The sequence below is a fragment of the Cervus elaphus genome, chromosome 22 (genome assembly GCF_910594005.1).
Source record: "Cervus elaphus chromosome 22, mCerEla1.1, whole genome shotgun sequence".
Lineage (NCBI taxonomy): Eukaryota > Metazoa > Chordata > Mammalia > Artiodactyla > Cervidae > Cervus > Cervus elaphus.
The window spans coordinates 19,923,048-19,943,376 of record NC_057836.1 but is presented as its reverse complement, the minus strand read 5'-3'; the positions used below and the strand labels follow the sequence as shown (position 1 = coordinate 19,943,376).

The following is a 20,329-nucleotide window of genomic DNA, read 5'->3' as shown; positions in this document are numbered from 1 at the left end:
AAGATCCCCTGGAGATGGCAATGGCAATCCACTCCAGTATTTTTGCTTGGGAAAATCCATAGACAGAGGAGCCTGATGGGCTACAGTCCATGGGATTGCAAAAGAGTCAGACACAACTCAGCAACTAAATAACAACAATTCAGGGAAGGAAGTATCCCATGCAGAAATTGCTGTTTGGAAAGAGATTTTCACCGTGTTGCCTGAGAAAAGAGTTTGTACTCAGGGAACCAGGGCTTCTGACAGATCCTAAAATGGTGAGGACATAAGCACAAATTCCCCTTTTATTAGCATAATCATGCATTTGAGAAAAGGAAATAATCAGACCTTTCATAAAATACTAGTCTCTGGCTCTGAACCTACGCTAGTTCCAGGAGACCAATAATATCATTGTGACCCACCAGACAGAGTAAGAGCTTAGGGAGGTTAGGCGATCAGTGGAGTTTTAGTTTAGGTCCATCTCACTGTGGGCCCAGTGTGTCCCCAAACCCATTCTGTGGTTATTTTCCATTTCCAGAATGCACAATTGGAACAGATCAGCTGGCAGAATTCCCCCTTACCAGGCATTTGGTCCCATCCAAAACATCCATAAGATCCATATTGCAAGGTCTTTGATGCTTGGTCATACTGAAAGGTCTTTGATACTGAAAGGTCTTTGATACTTTGTCATATTTAGTCTTGTCTAAAACCATTTGGCATGAACCAAATATGTTCATGGGTTTCTTGGGTAGCTCAGCTGGTAAAGAATCCATTTGCAATGTAAAAGACCTTGGTTCCATTCCTGGGTCAAGTTCCTCTGGAGAAGGGATAGTCTACCCACTCCAGTATTCTTGGGCTTCCCTTGTGAAGGATGCACCCACAATGCAGGAGACCTGGGTTTGATCCCTGGGTTAGGAAGATCCCCTGGAGGAGGGCATGGAAACCCACTCCAGTGTTCTTGTCTGGAGAATCCCCAAGGACAGAGGAGCCTGGTGGGCTACACGTGGGGTCACAAAGAGTTGGACATGGCTAGGCACTGCACAGCACATATATGGTCACAGACATTTTGGATAGGAGGAAAATGTCAAGAAACTTGGCATAGACCAAATGTCTCATGGACCTTTTGGCAAGGATCCAACGTCTGCTAATCTCCTGACCTGCAAAGCTGTTTCTGGGACTTTTGGTATACTGACCATAGCCATCAATATGCATACTCCCTGGTATGGTTTTATTCTAGATCCCTTAGTATATTTTTTGTTACTAGAGAAACTAGGTGTTCCTCAGCCCTTTTAGGCTATCCTGTACCTGTGTATCAGGATGTAGAGGTGGGGCTTTCCTTTTTTTAAAAAAAAAAAATTATTTATCTATTTGTATGGGCTCTCAGTCCCCTCACATGGGATCTTCATTGTATCACGTGGGATCTTTGCTGGCAGTGCACGGACTCTCTAGTTATGGCATGTGGGATTCTCTCTAGTTGTGGCGCATGGCTCCAGAGCATGCAGGTTCAGTAGTTGTGGTACGTGGGCTTAAGTGCTCTGCGGCATGTGGAATGGGTGGCTCATGATAAAGAATCCACCTACAATACAGGAGATTCAGGTTAGAGCCCCTGGAGGAGGAAATGGCAACCCACTTCAATATTCCTTCCTGGGAAATTCCCATGGACAGAGGAGCCTGGCAGGCTACAGTTCATGGGGTTGCAAAAGAGTCAGACATGACTTTGGCGACTAAACGAATGTGGAATTTTAGTTTTCTGACCAGGGATTGAACCCATATCCCCTGTGTTGGAAGGTGGATTCTTAACCACTGGACCACCAGGGAAGCCCTGCACTGGGGCTTTTGCTCTCCCTATCTCTGTGCATGTGTGATCTCCCAGCTAAGCAAATCTCTCTATCAAGACCTTTGCCAAAACACATTCAGAATATCTATGCCAAGTCACTGCTGTACGCTGGGGAGAGTTTGAGGGCCGTGTCCTTTCTGTTATTTTCTTCCTTGAGAGTTTTTCTCCAAGAAACTCCATGTTATATTTGCACCATGTTGATTTGTGCTCCTTTGCACAATGCTAATAATACCCAAACAAATTTTAAAAACTACTTTCTGTGGTCCGTAGATTCAGAGAAATGAGAAAGGGAAGAGATAAGAGGAAGAAAAATGCTCTCTGTTCTTCTCTGAGTTCATTTCCGGAGCTGTGAGTGGCTGGTACTGTGGATTTAAAAAACAGAAGTTTAAAGATGTGTTTAAACTTTGGCTTATGAACAGACATTTGAAAGCACAGCTGTTTATCATCCAACTCTATTAATTTGCTCTCTCTTTTTTTTCAGTTTGCTGGGCTTTCTTTGCATAACATCAATGTCTGAAGAAGTTACTTATGCAGATCTAAAATTCCAGGACTCCAATCAGACAGAAAATATTCAGAAGTTTGACAAATCTGAGAAAAAAGGTAAGATTTTGAGCTACAGATGTGTTGTAAGGTGGTCAGGGTGTACGAAGTGGCAGAAGTGTTAAGAGTAGGTTCCCCTGGGATGTTAGTGAATTGACAATGATCTATTTGAATTTTTAATTAAGCATCTTAATTTTACCCAAATTACCAAAAATGTCCATACAAAATGACTGTAAAGTTTTTTTAAGGCAATGATCAATGTACTGGACACTTAATCTTTTACAAATTTTATGGGGTTTTTTCATATCACAATCAAGATAATTATGATAAGATAATATTTTCATATGACTGGATTGTGAAACATTTTTCCCCATGAAAGGTAGCCATGGAACAATGAACATGTGCTGTCTAAGAAAGTCAAGGCTTTGTACCTTCTTTTTTCTAAATAAATGCTAGTGTGTATGTGTGTGTGTCTGGTGCGCAAGATACCAGAGAGACAAAGAGACAGAGAGACAGAGAGGAACTTTAGAGAATTTCATTTGAATTTTTTTACCAAACTGAGCCTATATTAAACTCTAAAAATTTTTCTACTTTTTTTGGAGATCTTTTCCCAATTTACTAAAATATAGAAGAGATTAAATTAAATGAAAGGATACATCAAGTATTAAAGGAAGAAGAGAGATAAAGAAATATTAGAAGAGACACATTCAAATCCATCCTGTGCCAAGAAGTTTGATATTTTTTAATGCTAATTTATTTCTGAGATAAATGGACTACTTGTGTTTACTTTCTATACTGTAATCTCCATCTTATTCATAATCGTGTATTTCTCCAATTGTATGTAGCTTGTACCTCCTGGCTTTTAGTCTTTTGGATGAAATCTGTCCCAGAACATGCAAACTTAAAATCAGTGTGCGTAAATTAAACAGTAGATATGGATAACACAAAAAGTTGGTAGAAGCAGTGAAATTAGGAGAGGGAACTAATAGAAAAATTCTCATGTAGTCTTTAGCTGTTCTCCCTCTCACCAAAATGTAGCATTCTTTGAAGTTCTAATTTTATTCTTGGGTCCATTTATCATCAGCATTGTAAATCCTGAGAAGGGATAACAGTTTAATTCTGCGACCTTTGCCTCTAATACAAACTGCTGTGTTTTTTTTAAAGGACTGGAAGTTAAAGATTTTACAATACTTTCTGCCAACTTCCTTGTTGATATTTCTCCTTTTATATGGTTTGAGAGGAACAGAACATATCATGAACTTAATATACCATAATTGCTCTTAACATATCCCATCACATTATATCTCATTTTCGGTCATACTAATTGTCCTTATTCTAAATTTCCAGAAATTCTTTGACTCTAAAAACATCTTAAATCCATGTCTTGTTGGCTTTCTCAGTTTTGTCTAATTTTCTCATTATTCAGCTTAAAGTTTATATTATATAATATAAGCTTTGTATTATTTAACATCTACCCCTTAGTCTCCTCCTTTACTCCCTCCCTGTGCTTTTTCCTTGAAAAATTCCAATTCTTAAATATCTACCCACATTGTGCCCCACCTGAGCAGCTGAACATTGCCACGTAAAAAATGCACAAGCTCTCAAACCCAGTTTACTCTCATTTGCCAGTATATGTATATGTGTGTTCAGTAGCGTCCAACTCTGTAGCCTACGTGCAACTCTATGGGCTGTAGCCCACCAGGCTCCTGTGTCCATGGGATTTTCCCAGGCAAGAAGAGTGGAGTGGGTTGCCATTTCCTTCTCCAGGGAATCTTCCTGACCCAGGAGTTGAACCCATATCTCCTGTGTCTCCTGCATTGCAAGTAGATTCTTTATCACTGAGCCACTGGGGAAGTCCATTTCATTTGACAAGCTTTGCTTCCATTTCATTCTACCCCTTTTCTCTCTATTACCAAAATTTCTATCCTGCTTTATTTGACTCATACTCTCTGCCTCACTTCTAGATGATATTTACAATATCCTGTTTTACTCATCAAAAACCAGATCTTCTCATTTGGTTCTAAATTTCAATGCAGGTATCCTCCTCAATGACATGTCTTCAACAATTTTCAACTTTCTCTCTTGCTTTACTATTCTCTCTCCCTCCTTTAGTTCATTACCCCTTTCTGGTGCAGCAACATACTTCTTGGTGGCTGTGATGATTTAGTCGTTAAGCTGTCTCCAACTCTTTGTAACCCCTGGACTGTAGCCCACCTGGCTCCTCTGTCCATGGGATTGTCCAGACAAGAATACTGGAGTGGGTTGCCATATCCTACTCCTATTTTAACATAAAATAATCCTCACTTGACCACTTAAGTCTCTCCATTTTCCCTTCATTTCTTCATCTCTTTCCACAATTCAACTTGTTGAACCCATTGTCTCTGGTCACAGACTCCTAGTTATCCATCTCTCTCTCTCTCTTCTCATCTAACTCGACTAGGTTTCTGCTCTGTGTTTCATGGGGATTATCCTTGTTTCGGTCATGGATGACCTCCTCCCTGACCCATGGTGACAGTCACATCTCTGCTCTAAACTGTCTCCTGACTTCTCCTTTGACCACTTCTAGCATCATTTCTCACCTTGGCCACAATTCTTTAGCCACTCTGAATCTTTTCTGTTTTTATCAAACAGGTAAAACTTTTCTCCAAATTAGTCTTTGAATTAGGTGTCCTTGCTATCTGCAATTTCTTTGCACCAATTTTTCATTCCCAGTGGCCATAAGTTCTGAACTACATGCTCTTTATAATATAGCTCAGTTTCAAACCTGTGCATACCATTTAAGAGTTAGAGACCTCTCTTAACTCTCTCATAATTAAAATTTGCCTCCTGTGAAAGCAGGGACTGGTATGTCTTGCTCACTTCTGCTTTATTAGCATCCAGACTAGTGTCCAGTGTACAGAGATATTCAATAACTTTTGATTAACTGAATACATAAATACGTTAGAAAAAGTCTGTAAAAATAATAGCACTTGAAGTCATGCTTCTGACTTTAGAAATGATGATCTTGACTATGTAATTCTTTCATGTGTCAACTATTGTCCAAGGTCTAAAAACATTGTTTCACATTTCATTTTCAATTCTCTCTATATTTCACAGTATCATAGTATCACCAACTGTGATATGAGGGACATAAGTATAGTATAGTAAGTATAGTAAGGTTATGTTCTCTCTGAATTATATTTTTAAGAAATATCTAGTATCCATTTATACAAGTAATGATTATTTAAATAACATAGGAATTTAATAACAATTAATTTATAATATAAAGTTTATAATTTCTCAAGTATTTTTTTAAGTAGGGAAATGATCTGTCTGAAGTTTCATAGTTCAACAAAAAAGAAACATTCAAAGTTTGCTGCTCAGAGCATGAAAAAATTCTGAAGAAACTATTCAGTCTTACCTAAGAACTGGCTGATGGGAGAACACCCAGAGACATTACAGGGATACTTTCTCGTGTATGTTCCACAGCCAAACTCTGAGTATTTTCTGGGGGAAACATAGACAAAGGAAATTACTTTCTCTGATACCCCACATTTGTCAACTCAAGGAAGGAACACTTAAATTGACCTTGCTGTTAGCTGTTTGCTGCTCAGTTTCCCCAATTTTGTACAGACAAGATACATCTTTTTCAGATTAATTGGTCTCACTTCTTTTTCTTTCTCTTTCTCATAGATTTATTATTGATTTTTATTGGAGTGAAATTGCTTCCACTGTGGTGTTAGTTTCAGGAGTATAGCAAAGTGAATCTGCGATACATATACATATGGTTCTTCTTTTTTGGATTTCCTTTCCCTTTGTTGTTGTTGCTTAGTCACTCAGTCAAGATCTGACTCTTTTTTGACCCCATGGACTGTAGCCACCAGGCTCCTCTGTCCATGGTATTTCCCAGGCAAGAATACTGGAGTGGGTTGCCATTTCCTTCTCCAGGGGATCATATTGACCCAGGGATTGAATCTGTGAGTCCTCATGCATCTCCTGCTCGGCAGGCAGAGTTTTTACCATTGAGCCACCTGGGAAGCCCTTTCTTTCCCCTTTAGGTCAGCACATCCTCACTTGTTTTTCAGCCCCATTTTTGCTTCTGTTTCTTGAATCAGCCTATCAATCCCAAGCTTCTGCTTTGAAAACCAGTTTGCATGCAAAACAATTAACAAAACATTTTTGACTTCTTCTTGACTTACTTAGTCTTTAAAAAGTTATTTTTAAAAGCCTTTGAGTTTCTAGCAAAACACATTCCTTTACCACAGACCTATGAGGAAAGCAATAAAGACAACATACATAAACACATGAATCGAATTAAAATGCACACCATTCTAAGTGTCTTTACTGATTTTGCTTCCCGCAGAACCGCCTGTTCCTTCCCACGTATGGCGTCAAAGAGCCTTGGCTGTGACTCTCTTGTGCCTTCTGCTGCTGACTGCCCTGGGAGTCTTAGGCGGCGTGTGTACGTATTCCCTATGTTTTTACTGCCAGGGAAAACACTTAGAAGTGAGTTTTGCTCTTTGAATCGAAGCCTTGGAATAGGTGATACGTCCACAAAGGGACTTAAAACTAGGTAGTTATCTTTCTGGCTTACTTCACTCTGTATAACGGGCTCCAGTTTCATCCATCTCATTAGAACTCCCAGGCTGGATGCATGAGGCAAGTGCTCGGGCCTGGTGCACTGGGAAGACCCAGAGGAATCTGGTGGAGAGGGAGGTGGGAGGGGGGATCGGGATGGGGAATACATGTAAATCCATGGCTGATTCATGTCAATGTATGACAAAAACCACTACAATATTGTAAAGTAATTAGCCTCCAACTAATAAAAATAAATGGAAAAAAAAAAAAAAAAAACTAGGTGGTTACAACATGGTACTCAGTCTCTTTTTAAAATTTTAAAATTGAAAATCACTTGTATTTATTTAATTTTTTTTAAATGTAAAATTTTATTTTTAATTGGAAGATCCTTGCTTTACAATGTTATGTTAGTTTCTTCTGTACAACAGGATGAATCAGCTATATGTATGCGTATATCCCCTCCCTCTTGAGCCTCCCTTCCACCGCCTCATCCTCCCCTCTAGGTTAGCAGAGAGCATCACTTGAGCTCCCCGTGTTATATACAGCACTTATATGTAAATAACTGTTTATTTTACATATGGTAATGTATATGCTTCAATGCGACTCTCTCAATTCATCCCACCCTTTCCTTCCCCAGGTGTGTCCACAAGTCTGTTCTCTATGTCTGTGCCTCGATTCTTGTCCTCTAAATAGGGTCATATGTACTCAGTCTCTTTCCCTTACTTCTGTGAAATAACTGCTTCCCTAGACATTTAATATTCTTAATTCAGCAGAAAGGAGATGATGGTTGCACTGAGGGACTACAGTTTTTTTTTTATCATTTCTCTCTTTTTTTTTAAATCTGAAGTTTACATAACTTTGAAGACAGGCATGGAAAAATTGAATAAGCTACAAAATGTCAAAGAAGAACTTCAAAGAAATGTGTCTCTACAACTCATGCAGAACACAAATAGTTCTCAGAAAATCAGGAACCTTTCTATCAAACTTGAAGAAATAGCCACCAAATTATGTCGTGAGTTATATATAAAACACAGAGGTAATCCTTTATTTCTTTCTGAGTTATTTATTAGACAATAAACTAAATCTTGGGGTCACTTGATCACTTCATCAGAAGCTAGCAGCCTTTCCCAGGAAACTATTATTTGGAAGAAAGAATTAAATGTGGTCAATTGAAGACCCATTGATGTTTCTGTGCAGTTAGAAGAAAAACAGAAAAATAACTATAATCCCCCAAATTAACAAGAGATAATACTTACTAAAATATAAGACGGTCTGTAGTTTCTCTAATCTGACATTTACCACTACTATTTGGGGCACTGAAGTCAATAGAATACAGGGAGGGAAGGATAGACCACCTCTTTAATTTACTTTCCTGTGGGGTTCAGTGGCAAAGAATCCACCTACAATGCAGGAAGCGCGAATTCGATCCCTGGGTAGAGAAGATCCCCTGAAGAGAAAATGGCAACGCACGCCAGCATCCTTGTGGGGAAAATCCCATGGACAGAAGAGCCTAGCAGGCTACAATCCATGGGGTTGCAAAGAGTCAGACATAGCTGAGCACGCATAAGACACATCTGAGCACTATATGATTTTTGGCTGCACTGAGTCTTTTGCTGCTGTGTGCAGTCTTTCTCTAGTTGTGACAAACAGGGGCTATACTCTAGTTGCGGTGCATAGGCCTCTCATTGCAGTGGCTTCTCTTATTGTGGAGCCTGGGCTTCCGTAGTTGTAGTGCATGGGCTTAGCTGCTCCGTGGCATATGAAATCTTCCAGGACCAGGAATTGAACCCATGTCTCTGGCATTTGAAGTTGGATTCTTAAACATTGGACCACCAGGGAAATCAGATCACCTGTTTATGATTTTTAAAAAGAAGAGCAATAGAAGGTATATCACCATTTTATAGATGACCTTGTTCCTAAATTTCACTCAATGTTTGATAAGAGTTCATAGAAAAAAAATTCAAGTTTAGTCTCACCTTTGGTATTGGGAGGAACTAGTTTTTTAATATTTCTAACAGTTTCTATAGTTATTATAAGTAAAACATATTGTCATCTTAAGTCTCCCGAATATTCAACAAGTCAAAGAGCTGGAAATGCTCTAGTTGGAAAAGGCAGTTTGTCTTGTGATTGGCCTTTATTGCCATGTAGAAATGTACAAAATGACAAAGGGAAAGAAGGAGGTTAATTAATTGCTATTCAGGGCTCCTGAACTAGAAAATAGATTGAAATCCAAGTGTTTAATTTCAAATGTGTTCAAATTATGTTTTGGACACATTGTGGTTGTATGTGGGAGCCTGGAACATAAGATTTATTTTCTCCACTTTTGATGTTAGAAGAAGAAAGGCAAGTAAATATGCTTTATTATTTTTTTTTAATGAGAGAACAATGGGAATAAGAATTATGAAGATATCTACACAACCAAATGAAGGGATCTCTTCTTCCAGAGCACAAATGTAAACCTTGTCCAAGGGAGTGGATGTGGCATGATGACAGCTGCTACCTAAAACAAAACATGGCAAAAACGTGGCAGAAGAGTGATGAGACTTGTTCTGACTACAATGCCAGCCTGTTGACGATTAAAAGCAAAAGTGTGGTGGTAAGATCACATGGATCTCTGCCTGTAAGGGAAGAAGTCACTTTCCCCAACATGGAATAGAGGAGGGAGACAGGTTGGGGAAGATTTATATTAGTCCAGACATGAATCTGGCTTATTTCAGTTGGGGTATGAGGTGAAAGGAACTTAGTACACTCATATCAGGGTACCAAGCCAAGACAGGCCATATGAAACTTTAGCTTAGCACCTTAGCATCAGTGGATTCTCAGAGGCTGATGGGCAGATGGTAGACGTGGAGCCCCCAGAATCTTTAGGTCTGTGAATATTTCCAAACTAGAACTTTAGAATCAATTCTTGGGACATAGTTTTGAGCATTTATCTGAAAACAGAAGATCTGTAATTATTTCTGAGTCTTACCAGTTCTGTAAAATCACACAGAAGGAGGTTCACTGTTTCCACCCTTTTGCATTTGCACTTTTTTAACTAAGAGAAAAAGGCTACATATACTAGAATAATGATGCTTTTGAACTGTGGTGTTGGAGAAGACTCTTGAGAGTCGCTTGAACTGTAAGGTGATCCAAGTCAATACTAAAGGAAACAAGCCCTGAATATTCATTGAAAGGACAGATGCTGAAGTTGAAGCTCCAATACTTTGGCCATTTGATGCGAAGAGCCGACTCATTGAAAAAGACCCTGATGCTGGGAAAGATTGAAGGCAGAAGAAGGGAACGACAGAGGATGAGATGGTTGGATGGCATCACTGACTCGATGGAGATGAGTTTGAACAAACTTTGGAAGATAGCAAAGGACAGGAAAGCCTGGCGTGCTGCAGTCCATGGGGTCACAGAGAGTCAGACATGACTGAACAACTGAACAACAGAATTAAGATTAGGTGGCAAAGGGGAATCCCCTGGCAGTCTAGTAGTTTAAAGACTTGGCTCTTTCACTGCTAAGGACCCAGGTTCGATCCTTGGTTGGGGAACTAAGATTCCACAAGTTGTATGGCACCTCAGGGCCAAATAGGTAAATAAAAGAGAGATGGCAAAGGCAAGTGCCAAGCAGATATATTGCACTGAGTTTCTGGGTCCCAGGAAAAGTGAATTCTCTGGAAGATTTATTTATTTATTTATTTTTTCTAATATTTAAATTGTACCTCTATATTTTGGGGAATATGAAGAATCCCATGGACAGAGGAGCCTGGTGGGCTATAGTTCATGGAGTCGCACAGAGTTGGACACGACTGAGTGACTAACACACACACACGTATTCTGGGCTTCCCTGGTGGCTCAGCAGTGAAGACTCCAGCTGCCAATGCAGGAGATGTGGGTTCGATCCCTGGGTGGAGAAGATCCCCTGGAGTAGGAAATGGCAATCCACTCCAGTATTCATTCTTGCCTGGAGAACTCCATGGACAGAGGAGCCTGGGGGGGCTGTAGTCCATGGAGTTGCAAAAGTGTTGGGCATGACTTAGCAACTAAACAATAATAACAGCAACTCTGTATAGTTTACTTATTCGTTGTCATTTCTGGTTTTTCAGATAGTAATCCCGTATTTATTTTAAAACCAAAATATATTTTTTCAAAAGTCTCTGCTTCCTTACTGTCAGAATCCTTGTTCTTCTTTATAGAAGAGGGGACATCAATCTAGTTTCTGCCTAGTCTTATTATTCCCAAATGATCCATTCATAGTTATTTGCTTAACAAATGACTGGCATATGAGAAAAGAAAAAAAAATATTACTTTGGCTACAAATCTCTTGAACTGAGTTTGAATTCTATTGTATAATCATTCTCCTTTGACCTTATTACATATTTCTCATACTCATGTTTCCCTTAGCTTGGGTTTTTGGCAATGAACCATCTCTTAGCCCCCAGATAGTAACTGAGATATCAATGTTGGAAGACATTTCTCAGTAAGGGGCACTCTGTCTCAATTTCTTTTAATGACTTAGAAAATAGTAGAAAAGTGTCAAAGATGTCGCCTTGATATAGTAATTTGTAAGAAATTACACTGTGAGGTAATTTACAGAAAAGGGAGACAATGATTTTAACAAGCCACCTCTGTTTCCTATAGGAATTTATAAAATCTTTGCAGTTACATAACTATTGGTTGGGATTATCTCCCAGGAAAGATAGCACAGTATACTGGACCTTGGATAAAATTATCCCCCTCGACTGGTAAGTCTTTATTCTTGTTGAATTTTAATAGCTGGTTTCAGTAAAGGTGAATTTTCTCAGGGGCACTGTAGCTTCTACTGAAATTGCATCCGCAAAGAACCCTTTTCCATCAGACTTCTGTGATGTGTTTAATGATGAGAAAATTATTGCAAATGTCTTCCCATTATCTTGACAACTCCAAGCCAAATAAGGGAGGATTTCTGTGAATAACGCTTTTATCTAAGAAAACTATAGCAGCCAACACAATTCACTGGGCTTGAATATGTACTTAAAATTGTGCAATGCTAGGATTCTAAAACAAGTGAAAGGTTGATTCTTCCTTTTGTTACTTAACCATTGACTGGACGCACAGACAAACTAATTCAACAGACGAAAAGAATCAAATGTGATAAATGCTTTAGTAAGAATACACAGAACAACAAAAAATAGATTTTATCTTTGAAATTTATGTTATAACTGAAATTTGAAGTGGGCATTTTTGAATAAAAAATTTAGAGATTGACTAGAAGAGCGTTTCTGGTAAAGAGAAGAAAATGAACATGGGCATGATATAAAAAGTATTTTGTTGCACAACATGGTAAGAAATTGGTTATAAATATGCCAGTATAAATGGACTCATATGTTGTATTTGTTCTGCTTATAATGGGGTGGGGGCAAGGCGTATATAAAAAGAATGCCAAAATTCATTTGTGTTTTATAATTCCTTAAATTTAGGAAGCAGACAGAATTCAACTAAAGAAAGAAACAACAGCCTCAAACTGCTAGATGTTGTTTAGTCGCTAAGTTGTGTCCGACTCTTTGTGACCCCATGGACTGTAGCCTGCCAGGGTCCTCTGTCCATGGGATTTCCCAGGCAAGGATACTGGAGTGGGTTGCCATGCCCTCCTCCAGGGGATCTTCCCGACTCAGGGATTGTACCCAGGTCACCTGCATTGCAGGTGGATTCTCTATCGCTGAGCCACCGGGGAAGCACGCTGGATGCCCTTACCATCTCACAAATTCGTACAGATTTGTTTGTTGAGGACACATGAAGCTGGAGTGAGCTCAAGACATATGTGCTGGGGTGCTGCCACTCTGAATCTAAACCCCAAGATTCCTCCATGTTCACGACGTCAGGCAAGGCAGCAAATAGAATCTTTGGTTGTGTTTTGTTGTGTCCGGCTTGTTTTTTCCATCAGGTAGAAATAGAATGTGTAGGAATATGGGTCATAAAGACACTGCAGCTGTCTTTGTCAGTCTGAAATGACAGCACAGAACAGGGGATATGCTTAGTCGCTCAGTCCTGTCCAACACTTTGCGATCCATGGACTGTAGCCCACCAGGCTCCTCCATCCATGGGAATTCTTCAGGCAAGAATACTGGAGTGGGTTGCTATGCCCTCCTCCAAACAGGGGATAGGATCTGTACAAAGGAGAGAAAGATGTATATTCTAAAGGTCTCATTTGGAGTGAAATTCTAGAAGTAAAGGTAGTGTGAGCATAAATGGACAGCATAGGTGGAATCTTATTTCAGGAAACAGAGTTTCCCTGTGTTTATTTGTAATTATTGATAATGGGAAAGCAAACTATAATGGGATGGAAAACACAGTAGCTATTTCAAATCACAAGAAATAATATAGAAATAGAAATATATCCTAGTCTATGTATATAATACACTTTTATATATATCATGTACATATAATATATGTAATTCCTTTTTTTTAATCTTTGATGTTATTTTGGAATTTGTTCCTGGAAATGAGCTGGGATTAATATAATCTGTGTTATGCTACTTCAAATAGAAAATTAAAGTTATTTGAAGAACCTATTTATTAATAATCATTAGTTACTGATCTAAGTGATGATGTACATTTTTTCCTCAAAGATAATATATTCAGTTTACAGGTTTGTCTTTAATCTATAGTGTCTAATCAGTCATCTTATGTTAGAAGCTGGCAATCATTCAGGGCTTCATTGTAAAATTTCTGGAAAATGACTGAGGGAAATGTCACTTGGAGATGATGCTGAGCTTAAGGTGTCACAGATGAGGTTAATTTCTGATTTTGGTGATTATGAAAAATATTTGAGGAGGACAGCCTCAAAATTTATTGCTTGTCCAGTTTTCCTGGAGAATCTAATGGAACTGCATTATTTATTCATACTAGGTACTGTGTAAGGGAGGTGCTGGGTCTGAAGAAAAGGACAACAAGTACTCCAGCTGTGAGAAAATTTTGAAAAGCCTGAGAGAATATAAGTAACTTGGACACTTGCCATTCTAAATAATAATTAAAATTTATTTTAGACAACACAGACCATGGGAGCAGTGATATGTTGGAAAAGTGATTTTTTTTTCTGGGACTGTGTTTCAAATGTTTGACTTGCCAAGTGTAATTCTTTATTTTCTCTTTCAGGTTTACAAGAAATACAAGTGTCATAAATGATAAGATGTATTGTGGATACATACAGTATGGATACTTTTTTTATACTAAGTGCACTGATACTAAAAATATTATATGTGAGAAGCTTGCCCAAACAGTGAAGATTGATAGTATGCTAATGAGTGCAGTACTGGATGGAAATAAGTAGTTAGTGCAATCAGTTTGTCCCAAGTATTATCCTGCAGTTAAAGGACACTTTGGGGACCATACATCTTGTTGACCACACGAATAGAACAAAGATGCAGTAAGACTACATTTCTGCCTCCCTCCTAACAATTTACATTTTCAAACTTTCTTCTTCCTCTTCATTTGCTGAGTGAATGGAGCCTAATGTACTATTTATACTTTATGTTTCATTCACTCAGTCCAGATACTGCTGAACATAAATACAGTATTTTGGGTGAGAATACAGAAAACTGATGGAGGAAATGGCAACCCACTCCAGTATTCTTGCCTGGATAATTCCAATGGACAGAGGAGCCTGGTGGGCTGCAATCCATGGGGTCACAAAAAGTCAGACACGACTGAGCACACACAGAAAACAGAAGCTAATTTTTCTTGCTTCTCCAGAAATAAGGTAAATATCAACTTTACAGAAAATCAAAGAAAATTAAATCTTGGAATATACAGGGAAGATAATACCATCATGACCAATTAGGACAATACAGGTTGATTTACTTACTTTTTGGGGGGAAAAAAAATAAAAAGAGAGTGCCATTTCAATAGATATAGAAAAAATGTTAGATAAAGTTCAACAGCAAAATCTCTTAGAAAACTAGAAGTGGAAGATATCTCTAATCTGATAAAAAAAAAAAAGTTAACATTAAAAAGAAAAAAGGAAAAAAAAAAAACTAACAAAAGCAGCAACAGAAACCCCTAAGCATAACATATTTCTAGTAAAAGAGTGAAAGTTTTTCTTTTGAACCCTGGAAGAATATAAAAAGTCTCATTATCAGTTATTTTATTCAACAACATTTACTGTCTATGGGAGGTCCTGAAAGTGAAATAAAGCAAAAAAGAGATTAAGAGTATGAAAAAATGAGACAGAAATAAGATTTTATTTGTAGATAATTTAATTATTTGCATAAAACCAATATAATTTATAGACTATTAATTTGTCAAGCTCAGTGATAAATTATATATAGTATATTCTCCATATATGCACATCAATCGTATTTCTATGTATTGGCAATAAGTAGTGCAAAATAAAATTTACAACAGTAATACCATTAATAATAGCATCCAAAAACATAATAACAATAAATATAAAGATTAAAATGTGGAAAATCTCTACATGTAAATATTATATGCAGTGTGATCCTAATACCTCACCTAAAATTACATCTCCTTCTAAAGATCTGTAAATCCAGCAACTGGTAATAACAGCACAACAAGGGCCAGGACTCCACAGTCCTGCCTCAAAGAAAACTATAAGCTGTTTGCTGCTAAATTAGCTAATATATACCCATTCCACAATGGAAAGAGCTTTGACAGGAGTAGATGCATATTTGGATATGGAATTCTTGTCCTGTCCATAGGGTTCATCCAGAACCAATATCCACAAACTGGAATAGGACCTTACATAACATCATGTGTCTGATGCTCTCTAGCATTCAGATAAGGGAGTAGAGGATTGACCATGGGATCCACTAGTTACATAAAAACAGAATCAACACACAGCTGCAAATCAGACAGAGCAATGGAAGGCTAAAAGTCCTTTGAAAGCACAGTTGATCCATCTCGAGTTAATACTACAACATGATGCCATCTTCCAAGTTATAGTGTATTCTTTAAACCAATAACCTTTATATGGTGCTGTGTCCTCAACAGATAGAATATATGGATCTGGAAACCAAAGGGAGAGGCAGGAGTGACCCTTCTTACCATCATTTCCAGTAACCAACTTGGGAGATGCATGCCTTCTGTCAGAGTAACTCTGGGTTTAAGAAAATCTTATCTGTAAAGAACAAAAGCTTCCACTGGGGGGCACAACATCTCTTTAGATGAATTGGGATGAGCTATTTACTCTGACCAACAGAAGAGGGGGCTATTTTTACACCATAGGGGGACAGGAAGAAAGACATCCAGTTATGCCACTTGAGGACATCTTTATAATGTATCCTCTATTTTGATGGTATAAAGGCAAATCCTGCAGTCTCAGCTTGAGAATGGTATGATGGGCTCAAACCCCTGGTAGGTGAAGGTGACTAAGATCAGCAGATGTGTGGAAAGTGAGAAGAATAACCAAGTCCCTTTGCTGTTCACTTGAAACTATCATAGCATTATTAATCAGCTGCAGTCCAATATAAAATAAAAGGTTGAAAAAAAGTTTTTAAAAACAGGAGAGAGAAACAATGAATGTTAGTTGTGACTCTGAGCTCAGCTGCAGGGTCGGGGGCTAGAATTAAAGCCACACACCTTCCACTTACAAGTTTATTCCAAGAGAAGAGACATACCTTTAACCTGGACTTGTTTCACTTCCATGAAGAAATACATCTAGGCTGAAGAAAGTTAAACTGTACTGGACGCTATGATGTGATATACAGATTCCTCTTCAGGACTGAAGGGTTTATTCTCCTGGTTGCTGGGAGAGCTATCAACATCCAACTATCAAGTGTGAGCCCTTGCCTCTGTTGAAGGGAATGAACTCAATCAAGGTTATGTTCCCTTCCCAGGGCAGGTCGTTTCTGCGATGTGGGGATATGAAGGCCTGAATGCCTTGGCCTAACTGGGGGAAACTCAGAAGGTCTATTCCAGCTTCAGAGCTCCAACTTCCCTTTCCCCAGTTCTGCTTCCTTCTGTTCTTTTCCACAAGTGGACACACCAAGGATATCCCTAATAAACCTCCATCATACTAATCTTGACTTCAGAATCTGCTTCCCTGGAAATCAAGACTGCAGGGGTTGCTGACAAAATTAAAGAAAACCTCAATAAGTGGAGAGATAACTACATACTTGGATTAGAAAAGTTCATAATTGGGGGATGTCAACTTTCCCAAATTTGCCTCTAGATTCAATACAATCCCTGAATTTTTCAGAGGGATTTTTTTTAAGTGATGTGTTAATAGTAAGATTAATACAGAAATGCATAAGATTTAGAATAGCCAACATAATACTGAAAAAGAATAATATTTGCAGAAATTACAGTCTTCAATAACAAGACTTACTCTAAGGCCACAATAATAAAAACAGTTTTGACTTGATACCAGGATAGGTATATATCCACAAGCCCAGATCAAGAGTCCAAGAAGAGAGGATATGGAATGAGGTGGTCAGAAAGTAAAAACTTCCAGTTAAACAATATAGTTATTGTCCTGGGGTTCTAATGTACAACACAATGGCTATAGTTAATACTGCTGTGTAGTACAATTGAAAGTTGCTAATAGAGCAAATTCCGAGAGTTCTCATCACAAGAAATTGTTTTCCTTTTTTCATATCTATATGAGATGATGGATAACTAAATTTATTGCAGTAAGCATTTCATAATATATGTAAGTCAAATCATTATACTGTATACTTAAGCTTCCACAATACCATGTGTCAATTATATCCTAATAAAATTGGGGAAAAAAGAGTTTTGTTTGTTTGATATCTTCAGCAAGACTGATATATGTCTTTCTGTTTCTTTCTTTTTTTTTTTTTAATTCTAATAATTATGTAGGGGTGTCCCTTGTTGGCTATCTTTTCTTGTGCTTATTTGACATTTGTATAACTTCTTTGACAGTGTCAGTGCCAATCTTTTGCCCATTTTGTAATACTTCATCTTTATAGTGTTGAGAGTTCCTGTTGAGAGATATAGTCTGAATATCAGACATGTTATATCAATTATGTGAATGGCAAATATTTTTTTCCTAGTGTTTGATTTGTTTGTTCATGTCCTTAAGTCTTTTTCAAAAAGTGGAAGTTCTTCATTTTCATTGTCTAGCTTTTTATTTATTTTGTTATTTTTGGATCATGCTTTTGCTGCTGGGGGCTTCCCTGGTGGCTCAGATGGTAAAGAATCTGCCTGCAATGCAGGAGACCTGGGTTTGGCCCCTGGGTTGGGAAGATCCCCTGGAGAAGAGAATGGCAATCCACTCCAATATTCTTGCCTAGAGAATCCCAAAGACAGAGGAGCCTGGTGGGTTAGTTCATGGACTCACAAAGAGTCAGACATGACTGAACAACCACACTTTCACTTCTCTTTATTGTTGTAGCTAGAAAATCTTTCTTGCCCCCAAATTGTAAAGATCTTCTCCTTTATGTTGTTTTTGAAGTTTCATCATTTCAGATTTTACCTTTAGGTCTGTGGCCCATTGTGAGATTTTGTTGTGGGGCTATTTTTCTTGTTAGCTACTTTCTATGGTGCAAAGCATGGGTAAAAATTCATTTTTTTTTCATAGTGATAGCCAGCTTTAGAAATTAATACGCTGTGTTCATTGAATCACCTTTGTATCTTAGTGAAAATAATCAGTTGACCACATACATAACAATCTATTTTGGACAGCAATATTTTTCACTGAATTATTTATTTGACAATAACATCACACTGTCTTACATATGATAGTTTTTTTAAGTCAGGTAGAGATTAAGTTTTCCAACTTGTTTTTTTCAATATGTTTTTCATTATGTTTCAATACATTTGACTATTCATCATTGGTGCTATAGAATGTCAATCAGGCCAAATTAGTTGATAGATTTGCTCAGATGTACTATATACTGTCAAATTAATGTGCTTCATTTTAAATGAAGCATGGCAATCTGTTGATTGAATTGCCTCTTTAACAAACTATTTTGTTGAAATAGTTCTCATATGTCAAATACTAGAATGAGAACAGGATGCAGGGGATAAGTTGGATCAAAAAGCCAATGACCTGGCCAATGTAAAAATCAACTATATGTAAGGAGATTCTGTTCTCTGAGACACTTTCAAATCCCATTTCTACACTACTTCTGTAGTACTTTGAGACAGTTGAAGAGAAAAGGTCTATTCATGGGGAATAATGTATTAATTTATCCTATACCCATGTTGTGAATTAATACATTTTCACTTGGGAAAGAGTGCCCCAACTTTTGAGATACTGTGTTTTGGTGGGAATTGTTTGCCAATTTTTTTTGCAATTGTTTGCAATTTTTTGCAATTGCTTGCCCCATTTCCCCCCCCCCCCCGCCAAGATAAAGTACATATTGCTACATGGAAAGTAACCAAGGAATGACTTTTGCTTTTGCCCAAACGGCAAAGTGAAGCTTTGTTTATTTATGAAATCTCTTGACCTTATAGGCTATTCTGAAATGAGACACTTGATAGTGATTTAGGAATAATGCCAAATTGTGTTTAATTATACCATTTCCTCAAGGAAAAGTTCCAACAGAGTAAAACTAAAATTAAGCATTAAAATGTTTAGTTTTACTACAGCAATGTTAGCAAGATATTTTAGCTACTCTAAATTCCTGTCCCAAGGATATGTTGTAAGTTGGAAAATCACCTCTGAATATCCAAAATTTAATAGGTTAGTAATAAATGATTCTCTTTCTGTTGACTAAAACTTTTTCCATATTTGCCAATTTTTAGAGTCAATTAATAAAACTCAAGGCTAAACTTCCATTTGATTTTTAAAAATAACTTGTCTGTAAAAAATATGAGTCAAATTCTATCATAATCTATCTTTTCCAAGTATAGCCAAACCTCATTTTATTTTACTTTATAAAGTATTTAATAATTTTTAACTTCCATTAATAGAGATATTATATGATGGTTGTTTAATAGAGTAGATTACAATAGGACAATATATACATTTTTTGGCAATTTTATTATATATGTTGGAAAATTTGACCATGAACTTGATTCATGCATGTGTATACACATATATATAAACACGCACACCACTATTTGATAAAATGCGGTGCCTTTTGTTTTATACTGTACCTCATTTATATCTGGGTTTCCCTGAGAATTCAGTTGGTAAAGAATCTGCCTGCAATGCAGGAGACCTGGGTTCGATCCTTGGGTTGGGAAGATCCCCTGGAGAAGGGAAAGGCTACCCACTCCAGTATTCTCACCTGGAGAATTGCATGGACTGTGTAGTATGGGGTCACAAAGAGTCAGACACTACTGAGCGACTTTTACTTCACTTCATTTATATCTTGGAATCTTATCAACATTATGCCTTGCATGATTAAAATAAGAAGCAATGAAAATAGCATATTGATTGATTATCTTGCCTTTATAACACAAAAGTGAACAAATTAATTTTATTAGGCCTACGTTATTTTTAATGTGATTTAACTGCTTTGA

The 20,329-nt window shown here is 37.6% G+C and overlaps 2 protein-coding genes across 5 annotated transcripts in view; both read left to right on the top strand.

The window, feature by feature from the left end:
- The first annotated feature begins 2,214 nt into the window (after positions 1-2,214).
- On the top strand, positions 2,215-17,629 carry CLEC12A (C-type lectin domain family 12 member A). Of its 3 annotated transcripts, none has more exons than XR_006336708.1 (7): positions 2,218-2,413; positions 6,696-6,794; positions 7,758-7,946; positions 9,355-9,506; positions 11,537-11,640; positions 14,030-14,300; positions 14,422-17,629. XR_006336708.1 is itself a non-coding variant. In XM_043882005.1 (7 exons), the coding sequence occupies exons 1-7, from the start codon at positions 2,323-2,325 to the stop codon at positions 14,474-14,476; spliced, it is 744 nt and encodes a 247-aa protein (XP_043737940.1). In that variant the 5' UTR covers positions 2,218-2,322; the 3' UTR covers positions 14,477-17,629. The 3 variants fall into 3 exon arrangements, 2 of the variants coding, with proteins under 2 accessions (XP_043737941.1, XP_043737940.1); XM_043882005.1 differs by having other exon boundaries at positions 14,030-14,083; XM_043882006.1 differs by having other exon boundaries at positions 2,215-2,413; positions 14,030-17,629.
- Positions 14,568-20,329, top strand: part of LOC122680524 — a 35,001-nt gene continuing 29,239 nt past the window's right edge. For both annotated transcript variants that reach the window (XM_043882009.1, XM_043882007.1), the window contains exon 1: positions 14,568-14,633. The gene's annotated coding sequence lies outside the window, so the exon portion shown is untranslated. The remainder of the gene's footprint in view (positions 14,634-20,329) is intronic.